Raw genomic sequence first — 23,360 nt, forward strand, 5'->3', positions numbered from 1 at the left:
GACTTACTACATGCTGTTTATTTTATAATTATTTTAGACTATGGAAATGATGTTAGACAAAAAGCAAATTCAAGTGATTTTCTTGAACATTCTAGTTCAAATTGGGTTGTAAAAGAGTGGTGACAACTCGCAACATCAACAACGCATTTGGCCCAGGAACTGCTAACGAGCATATAGTGCAGTGGTGGTTCAAGAAGTTTTGCAAAGAAGACGAGAGCCTTGAAGATAAGAAGTGCAGTGGCTGGCTATTGGAAGTTGACAATGACCAATTTAGAGCAATCATCGAAGCTGATCCTCTTACAGCTACATGAGAAGTTGCCAAAGAACTCTACGTCAGCCATTCCACTGTTGTTTGGCATTTGAAACAAATTGGAAAGGTGAAAAAGCTCAATAAGTGCGTGCCACATGAGCTGACCGAAAATCAAAAAAATCATCATTTTGAAGTGTCATCTTCTCTTCTTGTACACTACAATGAACCATTTCTTGATCGGATTATGACCTGAGACGAAAAGTGGATTTTGTGTGACAACCGGCACAACCAGCTCAGTGGTTGGACCAAGAAGAAACTCCAAAACACTTCCCAAAGCCAAACTTGCACCAAAAAAAGGTCACGATCACTGTTTGGTGGTCTGCTGCCAGTCTGATCCACTACAGCTTTCTGAATTGTGGCGAAACCATTACGTCTGAGAAGCATGCTCAGCAAATCGATGAGATGCACTGAAAACTACGCCTGCAGCCGGCATTGGTCAACAGAAAGGGCCCAATTCTTCTCTACCAACTGCACGTCGCACAACCAACGCTTCAAAAGTTGAACAAATTGGGCTATGAAGTTTTGCTTCATCTGCCATGTTCACCTGACCTCTCGCCAACCACCTACCACTTCTTCAAGCATCAACAACTTTTTGCAGGGAAAATGCTTCTACAAACTGGCAGGATGCAGAAAATGCTTTCTAAGAGTTTGTCAAATCCCGAAGCACGGATTTTTATGCTACGGGAATAAACAAACTTAGTTCTTGTTGGCAAAAATGTATTGATTGTAATGGTCCTATTTTGACCAATAAAGATGTTTGAGCCTAGTTATAATGATTTAAAATTCATGGTCCAATACCGCAAATTACTTTTGCACCAACGTAATAGAATTTGAAAATGAAAGAGCATTTGGAGAGATAGGAGGGAGAAGAGAACAACATAAACCAAGGCATGGAGCTGGGAAAGTTCAGGCAGTATCTGAAGACGAATTGTCTACTTTGGTTGGAGCATAAGATGTGAGAGTAGGGATAGTGAAAGACAAAGCTAGGAAAAAAAGTTGGGAACAGATTGTGGATAGCCTTACACCACAGGGAAGAGTTTGGGTTTTATCTACATAGAACTTTAGATTTATAGATTCATAATTTATACATAATGAATGCTTTAAGTATGAAAAGTGTCGCCTCTTGAAGAATGCTTCTTTGGAAATTATATACCTGTCAAAAGATGGTTTTATTGGCTTAAAACAAGTTTAAAACTCCTTTGGAGCTTTCTAACCATAAACAGAAGCATACATTTTAGAAGACTTGTCATTTGCAAGGGATACTTTTTGAAAACTTTGCAGTCCTCACATTTTAAAATTAAGAGATCTTTGTGTGGGATTCTTTCTCTGAATTATATTTCCATTGAGAGTCATGTTTCTTATATATACTCATATTCTACAAGTTAATATTCTTTTCAACTTTAATGAAAGTTTTATTTGACTTGATAAATTATTTTTGCTCCTGTTAGAGGATTTGTTTAATCAGTTTAATGATATTTTGGGGGAGAGATATAGAACATTTGGTAGACTTGTTCACATTAATAGCTACAAGCTGTTACCAAATTTCACATTCTGTTCTTTTTCTGATTAAGAGCAGTCATTTTCATAGAGAAAATAATTATACACTTTGTATGGAACCAGAGAAGACCCTGTATAGCAAAAGCAATTTTAAGCAACAAAAACTAAATGGGAGGTATTAATTTGCCAGACCTCAAACTATACTACAAGGCTGTGGTTCTTAAAACAGCCTGGTACTGGCACAAGTACAGGGACACAGACCAGTGGAACACAACAGAAAATCCAAATATAGAACCATCCTCATATAGTCACCTAATTTTTGAAAAAGCAGGAAAGAATATACTCTGGGGACAAGAATCCCTATTCAATAAATGGTGCTGGGAGAATTGCTTAGCCACTTGTAGAAGACTAAAACAGGACCCACAGCTTTCACCTCTCACAAAAATCAAATCACGGTGGATAACAGACTTAAACCTTAGGCGTGATACAATCAGAATTCTAGAAGAAAATGTAGGAAAGACTCTTACAGACATTGGCCTAGGTAAAGAATTTATGAAGAAGACCCCCAAGGCAATCACAGCAGCAACAAAAATTAATGAATGGGACATGATTAAATTAAAAAGCTTCTGCACAGCCAAAGAAACAGTCACGAGAATAAACAGACCACCTACAGAATGGGAAAAAATATTTGCATACTACACATCAGATAAAGGACTGATAACAAGAATCTATTTAGAACTCAGGAAAATCAGCAAGAAAAAATCAAACAACCCTATCAAAAAGTGGACAAATGACATGAATAGAAACTTCTCAAAAGAAGATATAAGAATGGCTAACAAACATATGAAAAAATGCTCAACATCCCTAATCATCAGAGAAATGCAAATCAAAACCACAATGAGATATCACTTAACCCCAGTGAGAATGGCCTTTATCAAAAAAACCCAAAACAACACATGTTGGCGTGGATGTGGAGAGAAAGGAACACTCATACACTGCTGGTGGGACTGCAAACTAGTGCAACCCCTGTGGAAAGCATTATGGAGGTATCTTAAACAGATTCAAGTAGACCTGCCATTCGATCCAGCAATCCCATTATTGGGCATATACCCAAAGGAAAAAAGGTCATTCTGTAACAAAGACACATGTACCCGAATGTTTATAGCAGCACAATTCACAATAGCAAAGATGTGGAAACAACCCAAATGCCCATCAATACATGATTGGATTAGTAAGCTGTGGTATGTGTATGCCATGGAATATTACTCAGCTATAAGAAATAATGAAGATACGACATCTCTATGGTTCTCCTGGAGAGAGTTGGAACCCATTATATTAAGTGAAGTATCCCAAGAATGGAAAAACAAGCATCACATGTACTCACCAGAAAATTGGTTTCCCTGATCATCACCTAAATACACATCTGGGAACGACACCAATCGGATATCAGACTGAGGTGAGAGGTGGGGGAGGGGATGGGTGTATGCCTACACAATGAGTGCATTGCGCACCGTTTGGGGAATGGTAACGCTTGAAGGTGCTGACTCGGGAAGGGGGGGGAAGGGAGGGATATATACCTACATGATGGGTGCAACGCGCACTACCTGGGGAACAGACACGCCTGGAGCTCTGACTTGGGGGGAAAGGCGGTACATGGGCAACGTATGTAACCTGCAATTCTGTATCCCCCATAACAATAAGATGAAATAAAAAAAAAGTGCAGTCATTTTCTTATTCTTTTTCAAACAACATTACTAGCAGTTTGGTTTTCATGGGGGGCATTTTTTTCAATAAACTCAGTTTTTTTGTTTTTTTTTTGTTTTTTTTTTTTTGAGACAAAGTCTCGCTCTGTTGCCCGGGCTAGAGTGAGTGCCGTGGCATCAGCCTAGCTCACAGCAACCTCAAACTCCTGGGCTTAAGCGATCCTACTGCCTCAGCCTCCCGAATAGCTGCGACTACAGGCATGTGCAACCATGCCCGGCTAATTTTTTCTATATAGATTTTTAGCTGTCCATATCATTTCTTTCTATTTTTAGTAGAGACGGGGGTCTCGCTCTTGCTCAGGCTGGTCTCGAACTCCTGAGCTTGAGCGATCCACCCGCCTTGGCCTCCCAGAGTGCTAGGATTACAGGTGTGAGCCACCGCGCCCGGCCAAACTCAGTTTTTTAAAAATAAATTTTTTAGAGTTAATTGCTTTTGAACTTTAAGACACAAATGCTTGATGTTAGGCTAGACGCATACGTTCAGTCTCTGGATTGGACCTCTGGCCTCTCCATTGCCCTAACAAAGTATCTTTTGTGTGGCTCTCAAAACGATGGTAATCATAAATATTAAATCTATGAATGTCATAGTCTGTTATACTGTATATCCAAAGGAATTCCTCCCCTTGATTGATATCTGATTCTCTTACTCCTTCTATGTGTGTGTGTGTGTGTGTGTGTGTGTGTACCTATATACATTCATCCCTTAATATCTGTGGAGGATTGGTTTCCCCAAGATACAAAAATCTGTGGATGCTAGTGTCCCAAGTTCCTTATATAAAATGCTATATAGTATTTGCATATAATCTATGCATATCCTTTTGTATACTTTGAATCATCTCTAGATTACTTGTGGTACCTAATACAATGTAAATGCTGTGTAAATAGTTGTTATATGATGTTGCTTTTTAATTTGTATTATTTTTATTGTATTTTTTATTTTATTTATTTTTTTGAGTATTTTTGATCAGCTTTTGAATCATAGATATGGAGGGTCAGTTCTCTCTGTGTATGTGTGTGTGTGTGTGTATTTTTTTTTTTTAAACTGAACTTTCTAGCCCTTTGAGCAAACGTCAGGAACATTTATAAAGATTTGAAAGATAGGAGAATGTGCTGTGGGTATTGACTGGTTGGGGGCCTGAGGGAATCTTTGTGAGATCTCAAGAAACCTACTAATATACAGTTACTTATGTGCTACTGTAAGGTGATAATGTGGGTATAATTAATTTAGTGTTTTAAATGAGAATTTGGGCATTTGAGGGTTTCCTGTATAGGAAAATCTATATATTTAGGGATGAAGGGATTGCTTTGTGAAAGGATACGCCACTATCTCCTATTGCATGTCAGAGGTAATGGGTCATCGGAAAAAATTCCTTTTTTGAAAAGAAATGATAGATGGATAAAATGGTACAGTAATTTTATTTATTAGGAAAATTTCAGGAAACTCACTAGTTTGTTAAAAGGTAGAGCTAGCTGTAGTAAATATCCGATTAAAATACAGTTTTTGAGTTGAACGTCTGTATTTGACTACAGTTAAATAGGCATTCCATTGTATTATATTTGTGTTTATTTTTATATTCACTGCTTCTATCTTTAACTGTGTTTCTGGTTCTAGGTGCATATAACATATGCTACTGGTACACATATGTTTCATGCAACATATGTTTCATCCACTGGACTGTGAGCTCTGTTTTATTTTGTTACTGCTTTAGTTCCAGTGGCAGTAATTGTGCTTGGTACAAGTAGGTGCTTAGTTAATATTGTTAAATGAAGAATGTGAATATTTGGCTGTATCACTGGAATCCTCATTCATTGGAATTCTGTACTTCTTGTCTTAGCTTTTTTGTGGACATATGTGTTCTGGTCTTGTACCATAACTAGATCAGAAGTGCATTTTGAGTAGGAACTTGATTTTCTTTGTCTTTCCTATATTCTAATTTATAGCAGTTTGGATCTCAATGGGCAATAGGTATTTCCCAAACACATAATTGAACTGAAAAATGTTGGTGTATTTTATTTTCTTATCAGGAGACTACTAAAAATACAGTCATATAAGGAATTTGGAAAAGAATCAAAAAGCTAGTATGTACTCGTCTGTTAGCTTGAGGGCCTATGTAAGACTCATACTTCTGTGGCATAAAGAGCTAGGGTTCTGGAACAGTTATGTTCCTTGCTCCTTAACAGCCTATTTACTTTATTTTTGGCCTTCTAACTATGTTGCAGATGGTATAAATCAGTAGTTCTCCAAGTGTGGTCCCAGATCAGCAGGATTAGTATCACCTGGGTACTTGCTAGAACTGCGAATTCTTGGGCCCCACTCCAGAGCTACTGAATCACACTCTGAGGGTGGAGCCCAAGCTCAAAAACAAGTCTGTGTTTTAACAAGTCCTCTAGGTGATTCTGATGCTAAAGTTTGATGTCACCAAATGATGACACTTTTTAAGAGAGAGGGCTATAGACAATGATTATATGCCAGAGAAAACCAACTACCAGCCTAGATTTAAGAGCATAAGGTAATCCAAAGCTTTTCAGAGGGAAAGGGGGTAGTTTATAGAAAGCATTAAGACATAAAGCAGATTACTGAAACTTCGTTGTACACTATTTCTTAGCTTAAATGAACCATATCATTGACTTCTACTTATCAAATGTTTCTTCTGTTATTTGTAAGTTTGCATTCAGATTGAAAGATGAGAACCTTAAATTAGTCAAATTTTCTAGTATGTATTTTAGATTTTTGTAAAAGTGAATGCTCTTTCCTAACATAACAAGTGACTGAGAAACAACTGAAAAGTATCCAACCCAAGTATTTTGTGTATTTTTCTCTTTGAATATACTTTTTAGTGATTTCAATTTTGAATTCTAACTCTTTCTAATTTTAGAGTACAAGGTAGTTTAAAATGGTTTCAATAAATTAAGTGGTATGTTTTAAATATTTTAATTATTTATTAGATACTATGTGTGCAGATAAACCTGCTTAGATATAGAAGATTTATATTCCTTATATATATCCTTTTGACAAGTTAGAATTGAAAATAAATAAAAATAAATTTTCTGTTTACCATGTAGACTTAAGTGGTAAAATACCCACCTACTGTTGTTTTTATCTTTTTTATTTCTAATGATTAGGAAATGAATGGTCTAATTTTAGATATACTATGAAAAATTATAAAGCATCATGGAATTTTAATGTTCATTTTTCCTTGAAGACAATTCCAAAGTTTTCTTTTCAAAAATATATGCCATTATCATTAGATTTACTTGTACAGATACATTCTTGTCTGTGTTTTAGTAGTATATCATTTCACAAAAGTGTAAGTATATTTAAGGGATGACATTGTAAAATTGCTGGGTTAAAGGATGTGTGTATTTACAAACTTGATATTGTCTGCCGTAAAGTGAACCTCATTTATACCACTGCAGCTAACAAAGAGATGCCTGTTTTTTAACATATTATATTATTAAATTGTTGAACTTGATTAGTCTAATGAAAAAAGAGAAATCTGATTATACTTCTAAATGACATTTGTCTTACGTTTGTGGTTGAGCATCTTTTTAGTATGTTTGAGTCTTTTGTATGTCCTTTCTGTCAATATGTCCTTTGTGTGTTTTTCTTCTGAATTCTTGGTCTTTTTCTTATTGATTTGTAGGTACTCTTTATGTATTAAGAAAAAGAAACCCTTGTGATTTGTGATATTATTACTTTTCCTATTTTGTTTTGACATTTGTCAGGAATAGTCTTATTTTTTAGAATAGCTTTTCAGTAACTTTTTATTGCTTTATAAAAGTTTTTATTTTTTTGAGGTCAAATTTATTAGTCTTTTATGGCTTTGGGTTTTGTCTTATTTTTAGACAGGCATTGCCAACCCTGAGATTATTAAAACAAACCCTGCTTTTTCTTCCAATATCTTGGGGTTCACTAAAATTATTTTTTATCCGTGTGGCACTTATTTTGATGTAAGAAATGTTTTCCAGACAGCTGCCCATCATTACTTACTGAATAATCTACCTCTCCCCCAATGAGGTGCATTGGCACCTTTAGCTTATACTAAATTTCTATATATGATATATTTGGGTTTGTTTTGGATTGCTCTTTACTGTTCTGTTCATGCATCAGTACCACTTTTTAAGTATAGAATTACAATGTTTTAAATTATTTTAGGGTTTTTAAAAAATTTTTTGGGTTTATTCTTATTTTTCCATGTGAACTTAAGTCCTGCTAGTATTTTAATTAAGGTGACATAATAATTTAAAGATTAATTTAGGGAAAAATATTATTTTTAATTATTGTAATCCTTAGTCTATTTATTTAAGAACATGGTATGTTTTTCTCATTTGTTCAAGTCATTTTTTGTGCCCCTTAGTAAAGCATTTAAAATTTTTCTTTGTATAAGTCTTATTTTTTTCTTCTAAAGCTTATTTTAGTCATCATTTTTTTATTATGAATGGAATGTTTTCTTTCATTATATCTTTTGTTTTTATGAAAACATATGGGTTTTGGTTATTGTTATTATGATGATGATGATGTTTGAGACAAGTTCTCACTCTGTTGCCCAGACTGGAGTATAGTGGCATGATCACAGCTCACTGCAACTGCCAACACCCAGGCTTAAGTGATCCTCCTGGCTCAGCCTCCCGAGTAGCTAGGACTACAAACATGGGTCACCACACCTGCCTAATTTTTTTTTTTTTTAATTTTTTTGTAGTAGTGGGGTCTCATGTCATGAAGGCTGGTCTCGAGCTCCTAGCCTCAGGTGATCCCCCTGCCTCAGCCTATCAAAGTACTGGGATTACAGGCATGAGCCACCACATCTGGCCCAGTTATTAATTTGATATGCAACTACTTTATTTAATTCCTCTATTTTTTTAATAAATAATTTATAGTCTGTTTTCTTGGATTTTCCTGGTATCCATTCATTATCATTTGCAAATAATAACATTTCTTCTTTCTATTTTTATACTTATTTCTTTCTTGACTAAATTACATTAGCCAGCACCTCCAGAGCAATGTTAAATATTTGTGGTAAAAAATGAACCTCTTGTTTTGCTCTTGACTTTATTGTCAGTACTTCATGGGTTTCCTTAATGCTGGCTTTTCAGTTGAGATTGTGTGTATCGTATATTAAGGAAGTTGCGTAGTATTTGTTTCAAAATTTAAAAAGAAATTAAATCTTAAACTGACAGAAAAGTTGCAACAAAGAATTTTTTTTGCCCTGAACCATTTGAGGGCTAGTGGTCAACCAACCTGATGTCCCATTGCCTCCCTCCAAATACTTAAGTGTTTATTTTCCACAACCAAGTACTATCCTATGTAACCACAAATAGCCAGCAAAATCAAGAAATTAACACTGATACATTACTACTAACTAATCCCCAGAGCCCATTCATGTTTTGCCAGTTGTCCCAATAATGTCATTTTATAGCCAAATATAGATCAGAATTGTGTATTGCATTTGTTTTTCACATCTCTTTTAGTTTCCCTCAGTCTAGAACAGTTTTTTCTTAACTGTTAATTAACACTTTTGAAGATTATAAGAAAGTTAATGTAAAAAGTCCTTCAGTTTGAGTTTGCCTCATGTTTGCTTGTGATCAGTTTCAGGTTATGCGTCGTTCGCAGGAATGTCACAGAAGTATTTTGTGATCACAGAAGAATATCAGATATTCCTGTTACTTCTCTTTGCTTTTCCAGGCACACACATCTTCTTTGTAATCATTTTCTTAAACAATTTCTGGGCCTTTTTTTATATTGAGTATTCAACCAATCTAATATGTAAATTGGTAGGAGAAAAATAGGGAAGTAGTGGGTTGGAGACTGAGTACACAGTAAAGATTTTAGAGTATCATAGGCTGAAGTTTCAGAATCATTTAGGACAAATGATGGTGGCAGAAATATAAAACTAGCCAAAGAATACAGCAAGGACAAAATTGATAATTGATATTATTACTTTGAATGTTTGGTTAGATTATTACTTTTATTGAAGTCATTTTAAAGAGTATTTAAGATTCTACGGCAAAGAATCATCTGGCCAAACAAGTTGGGCTGCCGTTTCCTTTTGACAAGACTTTCATTTTTATCAGCTTTAAATACATGTGTCATTACTGTTCTGCTTAGGTAACATAATTATTTCATTGTAGAATATATAATTTCAAAAAGGTTTATGATCATTGAAGTATAAATAGATATTGTGGATATTTGATGCTTTTTCCTCTGAATACAATTGAATTGTTTTTAAACTACTTTTAATTATTTCAGTAAGATAAATATAATCCTTCTTTTAAATTGTAATGTAAATTTTAAGAGCTCATTGAAATGAAAACAAAAACATAACACTGCCAGTATTTTGAAGATTATTAGAAGCTTGGTAAGTTGGATTTTATGTTCATTGTGGTACTGAATGTGTAGAAATGAGTCATTCAAACCAAGTGGAATTAAGTTTAATGGCTCACCAACTGAACCTTAGTTGGACTATCTCCACAATTCCTTAGGGATGTGGTAAGGTCATCTTTAAATGTAAACTTCTTGCTTACTTAAATGGAAAGCACTTCGGATATATAAATAACATTGTTATCTGTCTTTGTGGGTTAATACAACAGAAATGGGAGGGGTGAGGCGTGTTAGAATAGTGAAATTGATAGCTGTTCTTCAGGCTGCTTAAATACCTGATTTTTAAATACCAAACTTTTAGAAGTATTATGAGTTACTTTCACAATTAATGTTTGCCACATTTCTTAAGTGGAAGGTATTATTTCAATTCTAAATGTCTTTTTAATTATTTTGGAGAGCACCTCTTTCCTAGCCCCTCTGTTTTACTGAAGATAAACTTTGTTCACAGTGTGCTTCATGTTAAAATGTAGGGTTTTAGTAATTCTTGGGCGGGGGCAGGACTGGGCAGTAAGCCATTGTCTCTGATTTTCCTTTTTCCAACTTTCGCTTTCTTTGTTCCTGTGTATTATATTTCCTAAAAGAGGGTGGGACAAAGGGTGGGGATTAAGAAAAGGAAGCAATTTATTGTTTGTAGGGGAGGTCCAGGATAAAGTCATTTAAAACAAGGAATCCCTCATAAAATTTAAGTATATGGTAAAGTTTTTGCAAGGGGATTATAAGAACTGATTTTACTTTCTCCCCTTTATTCTTTATAAGAAAGAAATCCTCTCAGTGGTGTAAAAGACAAACACTTGAGCAAACTGTACTATTCACCTTGCATATGTTTGCGTTTATATTGATTGTTTTAGATTATAGACTCTTAGAGGATATGGACTACCAGTTGTAACATCCCTAATCTGAAGTAAAATATATACAGATGTCTTTTTTTTTTTCCTTAAGCTTTTCCCTCTTTACAGCCAATGCTTTTTTATATTCTTCTGTTCTTTGTGATAGATATGTAAAGGAAATATTTTTGCATCTTATTGTTCTAACTTTCAAAGGTTTTTCCTTAGCTGAGTTTTAATAAAAGTTTATTTGGTCTAAACCGAGTTTTGTCTTTCTCTTCCCTACTCAGGCCCAGATTGCCTTCCTTCAGGGGGAAAGAAAAGGTCAAGAAAATTTGAAAAAGGATCTTGTGAGGAGGATCAAAATGTTGGAGTATGCTCTTAAACAGGAAAGGTAATTCAGTAAAATGAAAGTTTTTAGTAAAAGAAAAGTTCTCTTAAATGTTGGAATAATTTTTCCATCATTCCTAAAATCAAATCTTAATACTATACACTCTTGAGTTCAGGCATATCTGTGATAAACATTTTTGAGTGGTTGTAATATGTTAATTTTGTAATGGGTAGTTCAGTAATGATCAGTAAACTGAAAAATTTTAGCAACATTTCTTTCCTACTCTGTCCTTTTTTAAGAAACATATATTTGCTTTCTGAACTATTAATACTCATTTCCTTTTAGAGTTGAAACAGTTACTGAATTGTAAAGAAAATTTCTGTAAGGCTTATTCCCTTTTGCTGTCACTTAATATTGCTCAATTTGATGTATTTTATTAAGAAGAAAATTGCCCTGGCAGACTATGTTGAGAATCTTTACAGATTTCTTTTTGTATTTTGTTTCTCTGCTCTAGAAACTAATTGTACCCTTCTACTTTGCTAGTGTTTAAGATATCAGGTAAATAAATTTGGGTCACAAGTGAAGGAAAATAGGTCATGAATGAGAGTTTTGGAAGTTATCATATGAAATTAAGTTTATTTGTTTTAATGAATAGTCTTTGGATTTTTTGGTCAGCAGTCTGTGACAGTTTATTGTTTTAGATAATTGAATTCTTGATAGATAATATTGGAATTCTCTATTTTGCTACTTTTTTGCTTTGTTTTTGATGATCACTAGTTTTTCTCATTTTTTTGAAGTTGATAAATGGGCTGTTTGCAAAATTACCATAAAATAGTACTTAGCAGAAGATATTTATAAATATTGAGAAATAGATAAAACTTGACTAGAACTTGTGTTCACTTTCATATAGGATCTTTAAATGGCACAAGAGATTGAAAACAGGTTGACCTCAGTGAAAAGTGCTTCTTTTCAATCCTTGAGAGGTTGATTGAAAGTTGTATTGGTAAGAGGGAAAGAAAAACACTTTTAAAAATACATAATTTGGGACTGTTTGAGATTTTAAGTTGTCTAAATTGTAGACTTAACCAAAGAGAGAATAATAATACTAATAATGGCAACTGTTTGTTGAGTAGCTACAGTAAATCAGGCCCTGAGGCTTAAAACCTTAAGTAATTTATGTAGAGTAGCAGAACTATATATAGAGAGCTTTGATTCAGATTTCTCAGGTCTTTCTGGTTCTGGAGCCTGTACTCTTTACCAGTACATTATGTAATCTTATAAGACAGGAGCCTTGAAATATACAAATACTAGAGTGACCAGGGGCTGAGTATATGTGCGAGTGTGTCTGGACTTGTGAACCACAGAGCAGTGAATTATGATAAGTGCTATGGAGAAGTCTGTAAAAGGTATGGTGAGGTCACAAAGAAGAGAGTACTACCATCTGGAAGATGGAAATAGAAAGGAGGACATAATTATAGGAGGTAAGGCTTGAATAGCATCAAATAAGAAGGTGCTTGCCAGATAGGCAAGGTGCAGGGAGTAGAGAGAACATGTTTGACATGAAACAAAGCAGTTTGTTGTGTTCAGAAATTTGTAATCATTGTGTATGGAGAGTAGTAGGATGTTAGTGATTTGATGACTGATAATGGTAGAGGGGGTAAGAGTTAGGTGGTGGTTGGGTGTGGTGGCTCATGCCTTTAATCCTGGCACTTTGGGAGGCAGAGGTGGGAGGATCACTTGAGGCCAGGAGTTCAAGACCAGCCTGGGCAACACAGCAAGACCCCATCTCTACAAAAAAATAGAAAAATTAGCCATGTGTGATGGCACTAGCCTGTAGTCCCAGCTACTTAGGAGGCCGAGGCAGGAGGATCCCTTGAGCCCAGGAGTTGAAGCTTCAGTGAGCTGCCCTCTAGCCTGGGCAGCAGCAAGACACTGTCTCAAAAAAAAAAAAAACAAAAAGTCACATCATGGACAATCTAACCAAGGAGTTCAAACTTTCATCTTATACATAACAGGGAATATGGAAAATTTTCAAAAAATTTTTATTCTAAAATGATCTCAAACTAATAGTAGCGTTGCAAGGACTCTTGCATATTCTTTATCCAGATTCACCAATTGACATTTTGCTATATTTGCTTTATCATGCTTGTTCTCTCTATATATGTATTGCTTTTCTCTTACGTCATTTTTAGTTAGTTTGCCCCTGAATACCTCAGTGTATATTTTCTAAGAGCAAGGACATTTCCTTATATAATCACAGCACATTAAGGAAATTTAACATTGATACAATTCTATTCTGTAATATAGTCTATATTTAAATGTTCCAATAATATTTATAGCATTTTTTTCTTGGTCCAGGATGCAGTCTAGGATCCAGTCTGGAAATATATATTGCATTTAATTGTTATGCACTTGGAAGGTTTTAAGCATGAAATGTATTTTAGAAAAATCACTCTGACCACAATGTGGGGGATAGACTGGAAAGATCTGTTAATAAAGGCAGAAACATTGTAATAGTCTAAGATGAGAGATGATGACATAGCAGCTGCTGAAATAGAGAGGCATCAGCTGTAAAAAATTTTAAGTAGAATCCATAAAATCTGGAGATGATATAAAAATTTTGAGATGGTATAGAGGGTGAGGGAGAAAGATAACTCAAGAATGACTCGGCCAGGTGCGATGGCTCATGCCTGTAATCCCAGCACCTTGGGAGGCCAAGGTGGGAGGATCTCTTGAGGCCAGGAGTTTAAAAAAAAAAAATTTAGCTGGGCATGGTGGCACGCATTTGTAGTTCCATCTACTCAGGAGGCTGAGGTGGGAGGAGGATTGCTTGAATTTGGGGATTCAGGGCTGCCATGAGCTTTGATCATGTCATTGCATTTCCGAGTGACAGAGTAAGACCCTCTTTAAAAAAAAAAAAAAAAAGGAATCTCAAGTTTTTGCTGGCTTGAAAGACTGTGAATTATGAATGAGAGTTTTCAAAGTTATCAAATGAATTAAAAATGAAGAGTAAGGGTTAAAGAGCAGGTATAGGTGGGGAACCCATGACTAGAGATATGTACTTGGGAATCATTGATATTATTGTGGGTGAGGAACAAGTGTCATGTAAAGAGAAGAGTTAGCAGCAGCCATAGGAAATAGGAATGTTTGAGGAGAAGACAGAGAAAGAAGAGCCAACAAAGGAAATAGTATTTTGGAAGTAAGCTAAAGAAGGAAGTTCAACAACTGAAGATGTTAAACAAACTCTAAATAAGTTGTGTACTGAAAATAGTCATTTTTGGATTTGCCACTTGGGAGCTTGTTGGTACCCCTAGAACAACTTCAATGATGTAACAGGAACATATGCCAGATCACAAGGGATTGAGAGGTGAGAAGGATAAAGTACCAACAATAAGATATAGTTGCTTATTTTTTTCCAAGAAGTTTGGCTTTGAAGAACAGAAGAGATAACAATTTGGCTGAATCTAGGGAAGAGTTTTTTTTCTCTTCTTTTCCTTAGCTAATGGGATGCTCCCAGAAAAGAGTCCCTGATTTTGTATCTTTTGAAGTTTATGGAATGATTTGGGATTATTCCTGATGTAATGGCACTATTTAAGTGTAAAATTAAGCATTTCTTTGTGACCTGAAGCTCTAAAACATTTCTTTTTTTTTTTTCCCCCGCACTCTGAAATTTTTTTTTTAAAACCGTAATGCCAGGAATTTTAAAAAACTTCGGGGGCTCTAGAACATTTTAGTTCTTTTCATTCTGAAATTATTTCTCTAATACCTTAATGTCAGGAATTTAAAGAATTTTTATTTATTTATTTTTATTTTGATAGATTCCGGGCGTACAAGTGTTTTTTATTACATGGATGAATTGTATACTGCTAAAGTCTGTGCTTTTAGTGTACCCATCACCAGAATGGTGTACGTTTTATCCAATAGGTAATTTTTTATCCCTCACCGTTTTCCACCCTCCCCCTTCTTTATTTCCAATGTCCACTATATCACTTTATGACTATATATACCCATCGTTTAGCTCCAACTTGTAAGTGAGAACATGTAGTATTTGTTTTTCCATTCCTGAGATACTTCACTTAGAATAATAGTTCCCAGTTCCATACAAATTGCTGCAAAAGACATTATTTTATTTCTTTTGATGGCTGAGTAGTACTCCATGGTATATGTATACCAAAGTTTCTTTATTCACTCATCAGTTGATGGGCACTTAGGTTGATTCTGTATCTTTGCAATTGTGAATTTGCTGCGATAAACATTTGAGTGCAGGTGTCTTTTTGACGTAATGACTTTTTTTCCTTTGGGTAGATACCAGTAGTGGGATTGTTGGATCAAATTGTAGGTCTACTTTTAGTTTTTTGAGGAATCTCCATACTGATTTCCATAGAGGGTGTACTAAGTTACATTCCCACTAACAGCGTGTGAGCATTCCCATTTCACCACATCTGTGCCAACATTTATTACTTTTTGACTTATTAATAATGGCCATTCTCCCAGGGTTAGTATTGTATTGTGGTTGTAACTTGCATTTCTCTGATGATTAATGATGTTGAGCATTTTTGCATATGTTTATTGGCCATTTGTATATCTTTTGAAAAAAAAATCTTATGTCTTTTGCCTACTTTTTGATGGGGTTATTTGTTTTTTTCTTGTTGATTTATTTAAATTTCTTTGTATATTCTGAATATTAGTCCTTTGTTGATTGTATAGTTTGTAAATGTTTTCTCACATTCTATAGGTTGTTTGTTTACTCTGTTGATTATTTGCTGTGCAGAAACATTTTAGCTTAATTAAGGCCTGTTTGTTTATTTTTGTTGTTGTATTTTCTTTTGAGGTCTTAGTCATAAATTCTTCGCCTAGGCCAATGTCCAGAAGAGTTCCTGTGTTTTCTTCTAGAATTTTTATGATTTCAGGTCTTATATTTAAGTCTTTAATCCATCTTGAGTTAGTTTTTTATAAATTGAGAGACAGGGATCCAGTTTCATTCTTCTGCGTGTGGCTATTGAATTTTCCTAGCACCATTTGTTGATAGGGTGTCCTTTCCCCAGTGAATGTTTTTGTTTGCTTTGTCGAAAATCGGTTGTAGCTCTCTGGTTTTATTTCTGGGTTCTCTGTTCTGTTCCATTGATATATATGTCTACCTTTATACCTGTACCATGCTGTTTTGGTTACTGTAGCCTTGTAGTGTAATTTTAAGCCAGGTAACGTGATGCCTCCAGATTTGTTCTTTTTGCTTAGGATTGCTTTGGCTATTCAGGCTCTTTTTTTGATTCCATATGAAATTTAGGATTGTTCTTTCTAGTTCTGTCAAAAATGGCATTGGTATTTTGATGAGAATTGCATTGAATCTGTAAATCACTTTGGGCAGTATGGATATTTTAACTATTGTTTCTTCCAATCCATGAGCATGGGACATTTTTCCATTCGTTTCATCTCTGATTTCTTTCATCAGTGTTTTGTAGTTTTTCTTGCAGAGATCTTTCACTTTCTTGGTTAAATATATTTCCAGGTATTTTATTTTCTTTGCAGTTATTGTAAATGGTATTGAGTTCTTGATTTGACTCTCAGCTTGACTGTTATTAGTGTATAGAAATGCTGCTACTGATTTGTATACATTAATTTTGTAACCTGAGACTTTACTGAATTTATTTCTCAATTCTGGGAGTCTTTGGGGAGGAATTTTTAGGATTTTCTAGGTATAAGATCATATCATTGGCAAACAGGGATAGTTTGACCTCCTCTTTTCCAATTTGGATGCCCTTTCTTTCTTTCTTTCTCTTACATGATTGTTCTGGCTAGGACTTCCAGTACTATGTTAAACCAAAAAAAAGAAGACCAAAACTCAAAGCTAGCAGAAACAAAGAAGTAATAAAGATCAGAGCAGAAACTAAATGAAATTGAAACCAAGAAAACAGTACAAAGGATCGACAAAAGGAAAAGTTCGTTCTTTGAAAGGATAAACATAAGACTAGTTGCTAGATTAACCAGGAGTGAAAGAGAAACTATTCAAATAAACTCAATCAGAAATTAAAAAGAAGACATTACAATTGATACCATAAAGAAAATGTATTGAGGAAAATTTGAAACACAAATATAGAGAGACTAATATCTTTCATGTACATCTCCAAGCTTAACCAGTTAATGTTTTTGTCAGTCTTGTTTCACCTCAATCTATTTTAAAGCATTTTCCAGACATCTTGTCATTTCACCTGTATACACATAAGTACTGATCATGTTTTTGCATTGCTGTGTTATAGGTTTTCTAAGTAGTCCCACTTTAAGATCCAAAATTAAGTAAAAAACTGAATCTTTTGCATTGGAGGGATTGCTCACCTAGCAATGGATTTATTAAAGAATTCCTTAATATGTGATAAAATTTATAAAATAAGCAAATCAAATATGATTTTTTAAGATTACACAGTATATAATCTGAGATTTACTCAGGAACATCTATACTGAGGAACTTCAAATACTGTATAAAATATAACTCTGAAACATTTCTCCCATTTTCCCCATTTCTCTCTTTTCACTTCTACTTTTCTTTTGTCTACACTACTGTAATAACCTGTCCTTACCACTAGTATTTCCATATTCTAATTCATTTTTCATGTCCATGGGATTCATTTTCTAAAACACAGATATGACAATCATGTTATATTCCTGCTTAAAAATACCTGGCTAATTTCAAAGTTCTTTGTGATATCCTTCACAACCAGGCCCTCTTTATCCCTTCTCTGATTCCATTTCTTCTATACTTTCTGGGTACTAAATATACTGTTTACAGTTCTTTGACCCTGTGTATTTTATTTTTCATGTTTATAATGTTCCTTGTGACAGAAATACCCTCTCCATCAATCCATTTATCTGATTGGAAAACTCCTACTTGTGTTTTGAGGTTTAGCTAAAATCTCACGTGTTACCTTCTTTTCAGTAGCTTCCTTTGACACCAACTTCGACAGTATTAGATAATTCCTTATCTGTATTCCTGTAACACGTGATAGAACCTTTTATAGATCTTAGCACAGTGTGTTATAGTTATTTATATTCTTGTCTCTTAGGCATCCCTTTGCCTCCACCCTGAGGCTATTCCCAGCAGCCAGCACAGTGCCTGGCACATCATAAGAATGCAATAATAGTTCATTGAAATTAATGAAATTATTTTTGACATCAACATTTAAGATGTGATCGGGGCCGGGTGCGGTGGCTCACGCCTGTAATACTAGCACTCTGGGAGGCCAAGGCGGGAGGATCACTCGAGGTCAGGAGTTCGAGACCAGCCTGAGCAAGAGCGAGACCCGTTCTACTAAAAATAGAAAGAAATGATTTGGACAGCTAAAAAATATATATACAGAAAAAATTAGACGGGGATAGTGGCACATGCCTGCAGTCCCAGCTACTCAGGAGACTGAGGCAGTAGGATCGCTTGAGCCCAGGAGTTTGAGGTTGCTGTGAGCTAGTGCCAGGCTAGAGACGCCATGGCACTCTAGCCTGGGGAACAGAGTAAGACTCTGTCTCAAAAAAAAAAAAAAAAAAAAAAAAATGTGATTGGGATGCTGCTATGTTATATTGTTATATTCCTGGCACATTATGTATAATAATATGCTTTGAAACAAAGCTAGAATGAGACTTCTTATAGTGTATTAAAATTACTAACAATTTTTATGCTATTTTATCCAACAAAGGCCGTTTGGGGGACCTAGCTATGCTTATTTATCTCATAGTCAGAATTAGAGAAAGAATAGTGAATAAGAAATATTGGTAAAATAGTGAGCTGAAATGTTAAAACAATGGGAAAAAATATGAGTGAGAAGGTATCTTAGCATATTGTCTTCAAAAGGAATGTCATTAAGCTTGAAGAGGGTTCTGTGAGAAAAATATTTCTTAGCAGATTTGACAATTCAGTAGGAAGACCCTGATTTAAGGTACCATAGCTTGTGGTAACCACAGTAGTTCTTTACATATTTTGTCTTTGTCTAATTTTTTATGGAATGTTAGCTCTTAATGTGTTGTTATTTTTGTTAATTTATTTTGTACAGTATTTTCTATTGCCATTTTTGTAAATTCTGTTGCAATTTTTCCTAAGACCACTAGAATGCACTATAATGCAGTATTTTGTGTTTGAAAATGTTTTTCTTTTTTTATGTATGTGTCAAAAATGTAAATCAACTCCCTAAAATTCTGTTGCACCTATTATTTAAAAAACTTTAATGTAATCTGTCCTCAGGCTAGTTGTGTTCAGTTGCTGTTTTGACTTCTAGGAGATATTGTTATTTTGTCTTAATGGTAAATGAAGTATGTTTCTGGAAAATGGAAAGGTTTATGGTTACATTAAGAACCTTGTTTCCTTTCTGGTAACTGCAAGTCAAATTAATGTCTTTAAATCTTATCTTCTAATAATCAACATTATTACAAATAACATTGAAATAGAATAGGAAACATTTAGTCCAGTGATGAAATCTTTGTGGTTAAGGGATGCATTGGGAATAGATGTTGTAGATAATTTGCACCAAACATATTTACTAAAAACTTTAAAAATATATATATACACATATAGTTAATTAACCAAACAACAACAAAAATAGTCTCCCATCTGCCTCCGTTCACTGATTTCTTTTCCTGAGGAAATCTTAACTGATATCTTATGTCATGTATCCTTCCAGAAATATTCTATATATATGAAATATATATATCTTTTTAAAAAAACATGTATGGAGGCATATTATACATAAGTATTTTGTACTTTTTTTGCCTAAGCTTAAGAGATCAATTCATATTAGCACACGAATATTCTTTTTCCTTTTTAATGTGTATGTTTTACTACAAAGCATTTCATACAGATGCACAAGGTATAAAGACAAACATAAAAAATACACGTGTCCACCACTTACCTTAAGAAATAGGACATCAGCTGCTTATAATTTTCATAGGTTTTCTTAAGATTCCCCTCTATATAAAACTTTGATTTTTTTTTTCTTGTTGTAACTACAAAATGGCTATTACTACAAAATAATCATGAAGGATTCCAGTACCTTACATGTTTGAGCAAATAATGTTTTATTTCTTTTGTACTTTTCTTGAATTATAAAAACCCTTATGGTAAGTGCTCAATTAATTTTTTATATAGAAAAAAATAGCCTTCAAATTTGGCTGTGTTACCCTTTCCTTCCTTATTACTCTGTTATTTTTGTTTTTAAAATTATTATTGTTTTTATTACTATCCCAGTCTTAACACATTGAATATTTATTATAAATGGCCTCAATATTTTGGAGAGCAAACAAGTCAAAATACACAAATACATTAAGCGAGTATAGTCATTTTTAATTACCTTTTTAAAGTTATTACCTTATCTGTATTATTTTTCTGGTCTCAGATGGTTAAATCTGATTAACCAGAGATGATGATGTTCTGTTAACTTTTAAAAGAAGATAGATAGTATTCCCATTCACAGTACTTTCTGAGTAAAAAACAAAAGATACCTTGATTAGTATAAAAAAATTACTCATTCCTACTGGAGTATTGTATTCAACATTGATGATTTTGGCTGGGGTTTTCCCCCTTTGATTGTCACTATAATGCTTACTTGGAGAATCATAATTACCTGACAAAACACATAATATTGTACATGACTTTTCTTTTTAAAAAGCACAATTATGAGAAAAGTTGGTCTTACAAGTTTATTTCAAACCTTTTTTACTGCTTTTGATAGTAGAGTTCAACTCTGACAATCATTAAAAAAACTTGAATACTATAGAAACTAGAATGTTATATGGTTCATTTGTAATTAAACAAAGAAGATTTATGATTCCCAATGTTATTCCTTTATTTTGTTATAATGACACTTGGTGTTATAACAACAGCAAAAAAGGCAAGCACTTTTGTGTTATAACTTGATACCATGGAGGGCTATAAGCCTCTGAAAATTCTAGGAGTGTTTACCCAGGACTACTGAATACTGATGACTGCTCCTATTACGTATCTTAAATTTCATATAAATATGTTTTAAGATGGTTTATATTTTCTCATTTCTTTGTTAGAGCCAAATACCACAAGTTGAAATATGGGACAGAATTGAATCAGGGAGATATGAAGCCTCCAAGCTATGATTCTGGTAAGCTAATTTTGAAGGAAGTTGAAGTGATAAAAAGAAATTAATGTCTAGTATTTTGTAGCAGCAACATTTAAAAGTTAATTTATAATTATTTGCATGTTAGTTTATTTTTTCTGACCTGCTTATCTTTTGGCACTAATCATTAAGTGTCATTTAGATCATTTTCCACTACCTTCCTTCCTTTTCCATCTTCCCCTTTCTTTTAGTTCCCCATTTTCTGCTTATGTTCTGCAATTACTGGAAGGATCAGAATTCATGGGGTAACACGCACCAACATAACCTTGTCTTGCTGGGTCTGCCCAGCATTAATGGGAACTTTGAGATGTGCAGTACAAAGTACATCATGCCCTTGAAATCCTGAGAAAGAGTAGTAACTATGGAGGTAAGAGATTTCTTCTTAAAGCACAGGGGGATTCCTAATTCCTTAAACCTAATTCTTCAGTTTCAGGTAGAAAACTGTTTTGGACTTTCCTACCCATAGGAGGTTCTATAACTGCAATATGTTTTAACAATTGAAACATTTATTATCTTTTTGTGTTATTTCTTCTTTTTCCTTCTTCTACTTTCCTCTTCACACCGCCAAATGATACAAAATAGTACTTATAAACAATTTAGATATTAAGGAATACAGATACAATTCATTTATTAGTAGGTGTAAAGGAAAAGTGAAAAAAATTGTTCAGAAGTTATCACCATGTTTCAGATGAGTGTATTTTTGGCATAATTTCAGATTAAATTCTTCCATAAAATATCTGAAGATATTAATGATCGTTTATATCATTTACTAGAATGCTTACCTTGTGCTACGGACTTTACGTATATATATTAACTTTAATTTTTAAAACAGTTATTCAGTAAAAACAATATTTATTCTCTTTTTATGTATGTGTAATTTAAACTCAGAGAAATGAAGAAACTTGCCTAAGGTCACACTATTAAGTGATGGGATATGGAACTGAACCAAAGTCTACCTGACTCTAAAATTTATATTCTTCCCATTTTACCACACTGCTTCTATATTTGACAATGTGTGAAAGAACTTTCAAAAATAAGTTCTAAATGTACTGCCAATTTTACCGTTAATTCAGCATAGTAATATATTAATGCATTTCTTCGGCTGAATATTAAATCCTTGAGATTTAGAGCAATACCAGTGGATCACTGTTGTATTTTTTCCTTTGTTTTTTAATTGTTGTATCTTTTACTTTGTTGTCTGTTCTTGTAACTCGAGATGTATTTAAATTAAAATGTTTTTTTTTAAATTTAGGCTATTTGTTAAAAACTGTTCTAAAAATATATTATCTGGTTCAAAGAAGTGATTTTAATCTGTATTACATAAAACAGTTTCCATTTCACAAGTTTTAGATACCAGTTTAGAAGTATAAGGCATAGTTGCAATAAATTAAAAAAATTTATAAGTAAACAGTGTGGCTCCATAGAAAGAACCTGGGCTTTAAAATCAGGTAGATGTCAGTTTGACTCTGCCCTTACACTTTAATATCCCTGTGATAGTACTTAATTTCCCTGGGGTTGCTTCATTCCTGGTATGTAAACTAGGAAATATTCTGAGAATAATTCCTAACTTAAACCCTTATTTTCTTCTTACAGAATACCTAGTTAGTACCTAGTATCACTCCATCTATCCATCTTTCCAAGCATCTATTCATCTTATAAATAATAAATACATAATATTTGTCATACGCAGCACCAAATCCAGTAAATAGGACAACAGTGCCCTCCCTATTAGATTTTTACAGGAAAGATAGACAGTTAAAGAAGTGATTACACTAAAATAAGACATGTATAATGGGGAAATAATAGGTGTTACTGAGCACAGTAGCAGAGGAACCAAATCTAGTCAAAGTGGTCAAGGAAGGCTTCTTGGAGGAAGTGATAAACTTTGACATCTGAAGAACAAGTATTAGTTAGCGAAGGCAAGTAAACTGATTAAATATTTGTTGAATGAGAGATGAGGGAAAGACAGAGTATTAGCAGCAAAGCTTTTGAGATAAGAGTGTGGCACATTTGAGAAATGGGATAACTGGACAATATTTCTCTGTGCAGTGAGAGAGTTAGCTGGAGGAGTAAGATATGTTACCTTGTGAAATATGCCTTGTGAAATATGTTAAGGTGATGAGAAGGCATATGAA

At 34.0% G+C, this 23,360-nt stretch overlaps 1 protein-coding gene across 1 annotated transcript in view; it reads left to right on the top strand.

Moving 5' to 3' along the window:
• The window catches only part of STRN (striatin), a 98,431-nt gene that overhangs the window by 27,501 nt on the left and 47,570 nt on the right, over positions 1–23,360 (top strand). Inside the window, exons 2-3 of the mRNA XM_069494248.1 lie at positions 11,064–11,167; positions 21,137–21,210. Of these exons, the coding sequence (XP_069350349.1) occupies positions 11,064–11,167; positions 21,137–21,210 (178 nt within the window). The remainder of the gene's footprint in view (positions 1–11,063; positions 11,168–21,136; positions 21,211–23,360) is intronic.

This window comes from Eulemur rufifrons, chromosome 19 (genome assembly GCF_041146395.1).
Source record: "Eulemur rufifrons isolate Redbay chromosome 19, OSU_ERuf_1, whole genome shotgun sequence".
NCBI classification, from domain to species: Eukaryota; Metazoa; Chordata; class Mammalia; order Primates; family Lemuridae; genus Eulemur; species Eulemur rufifrons.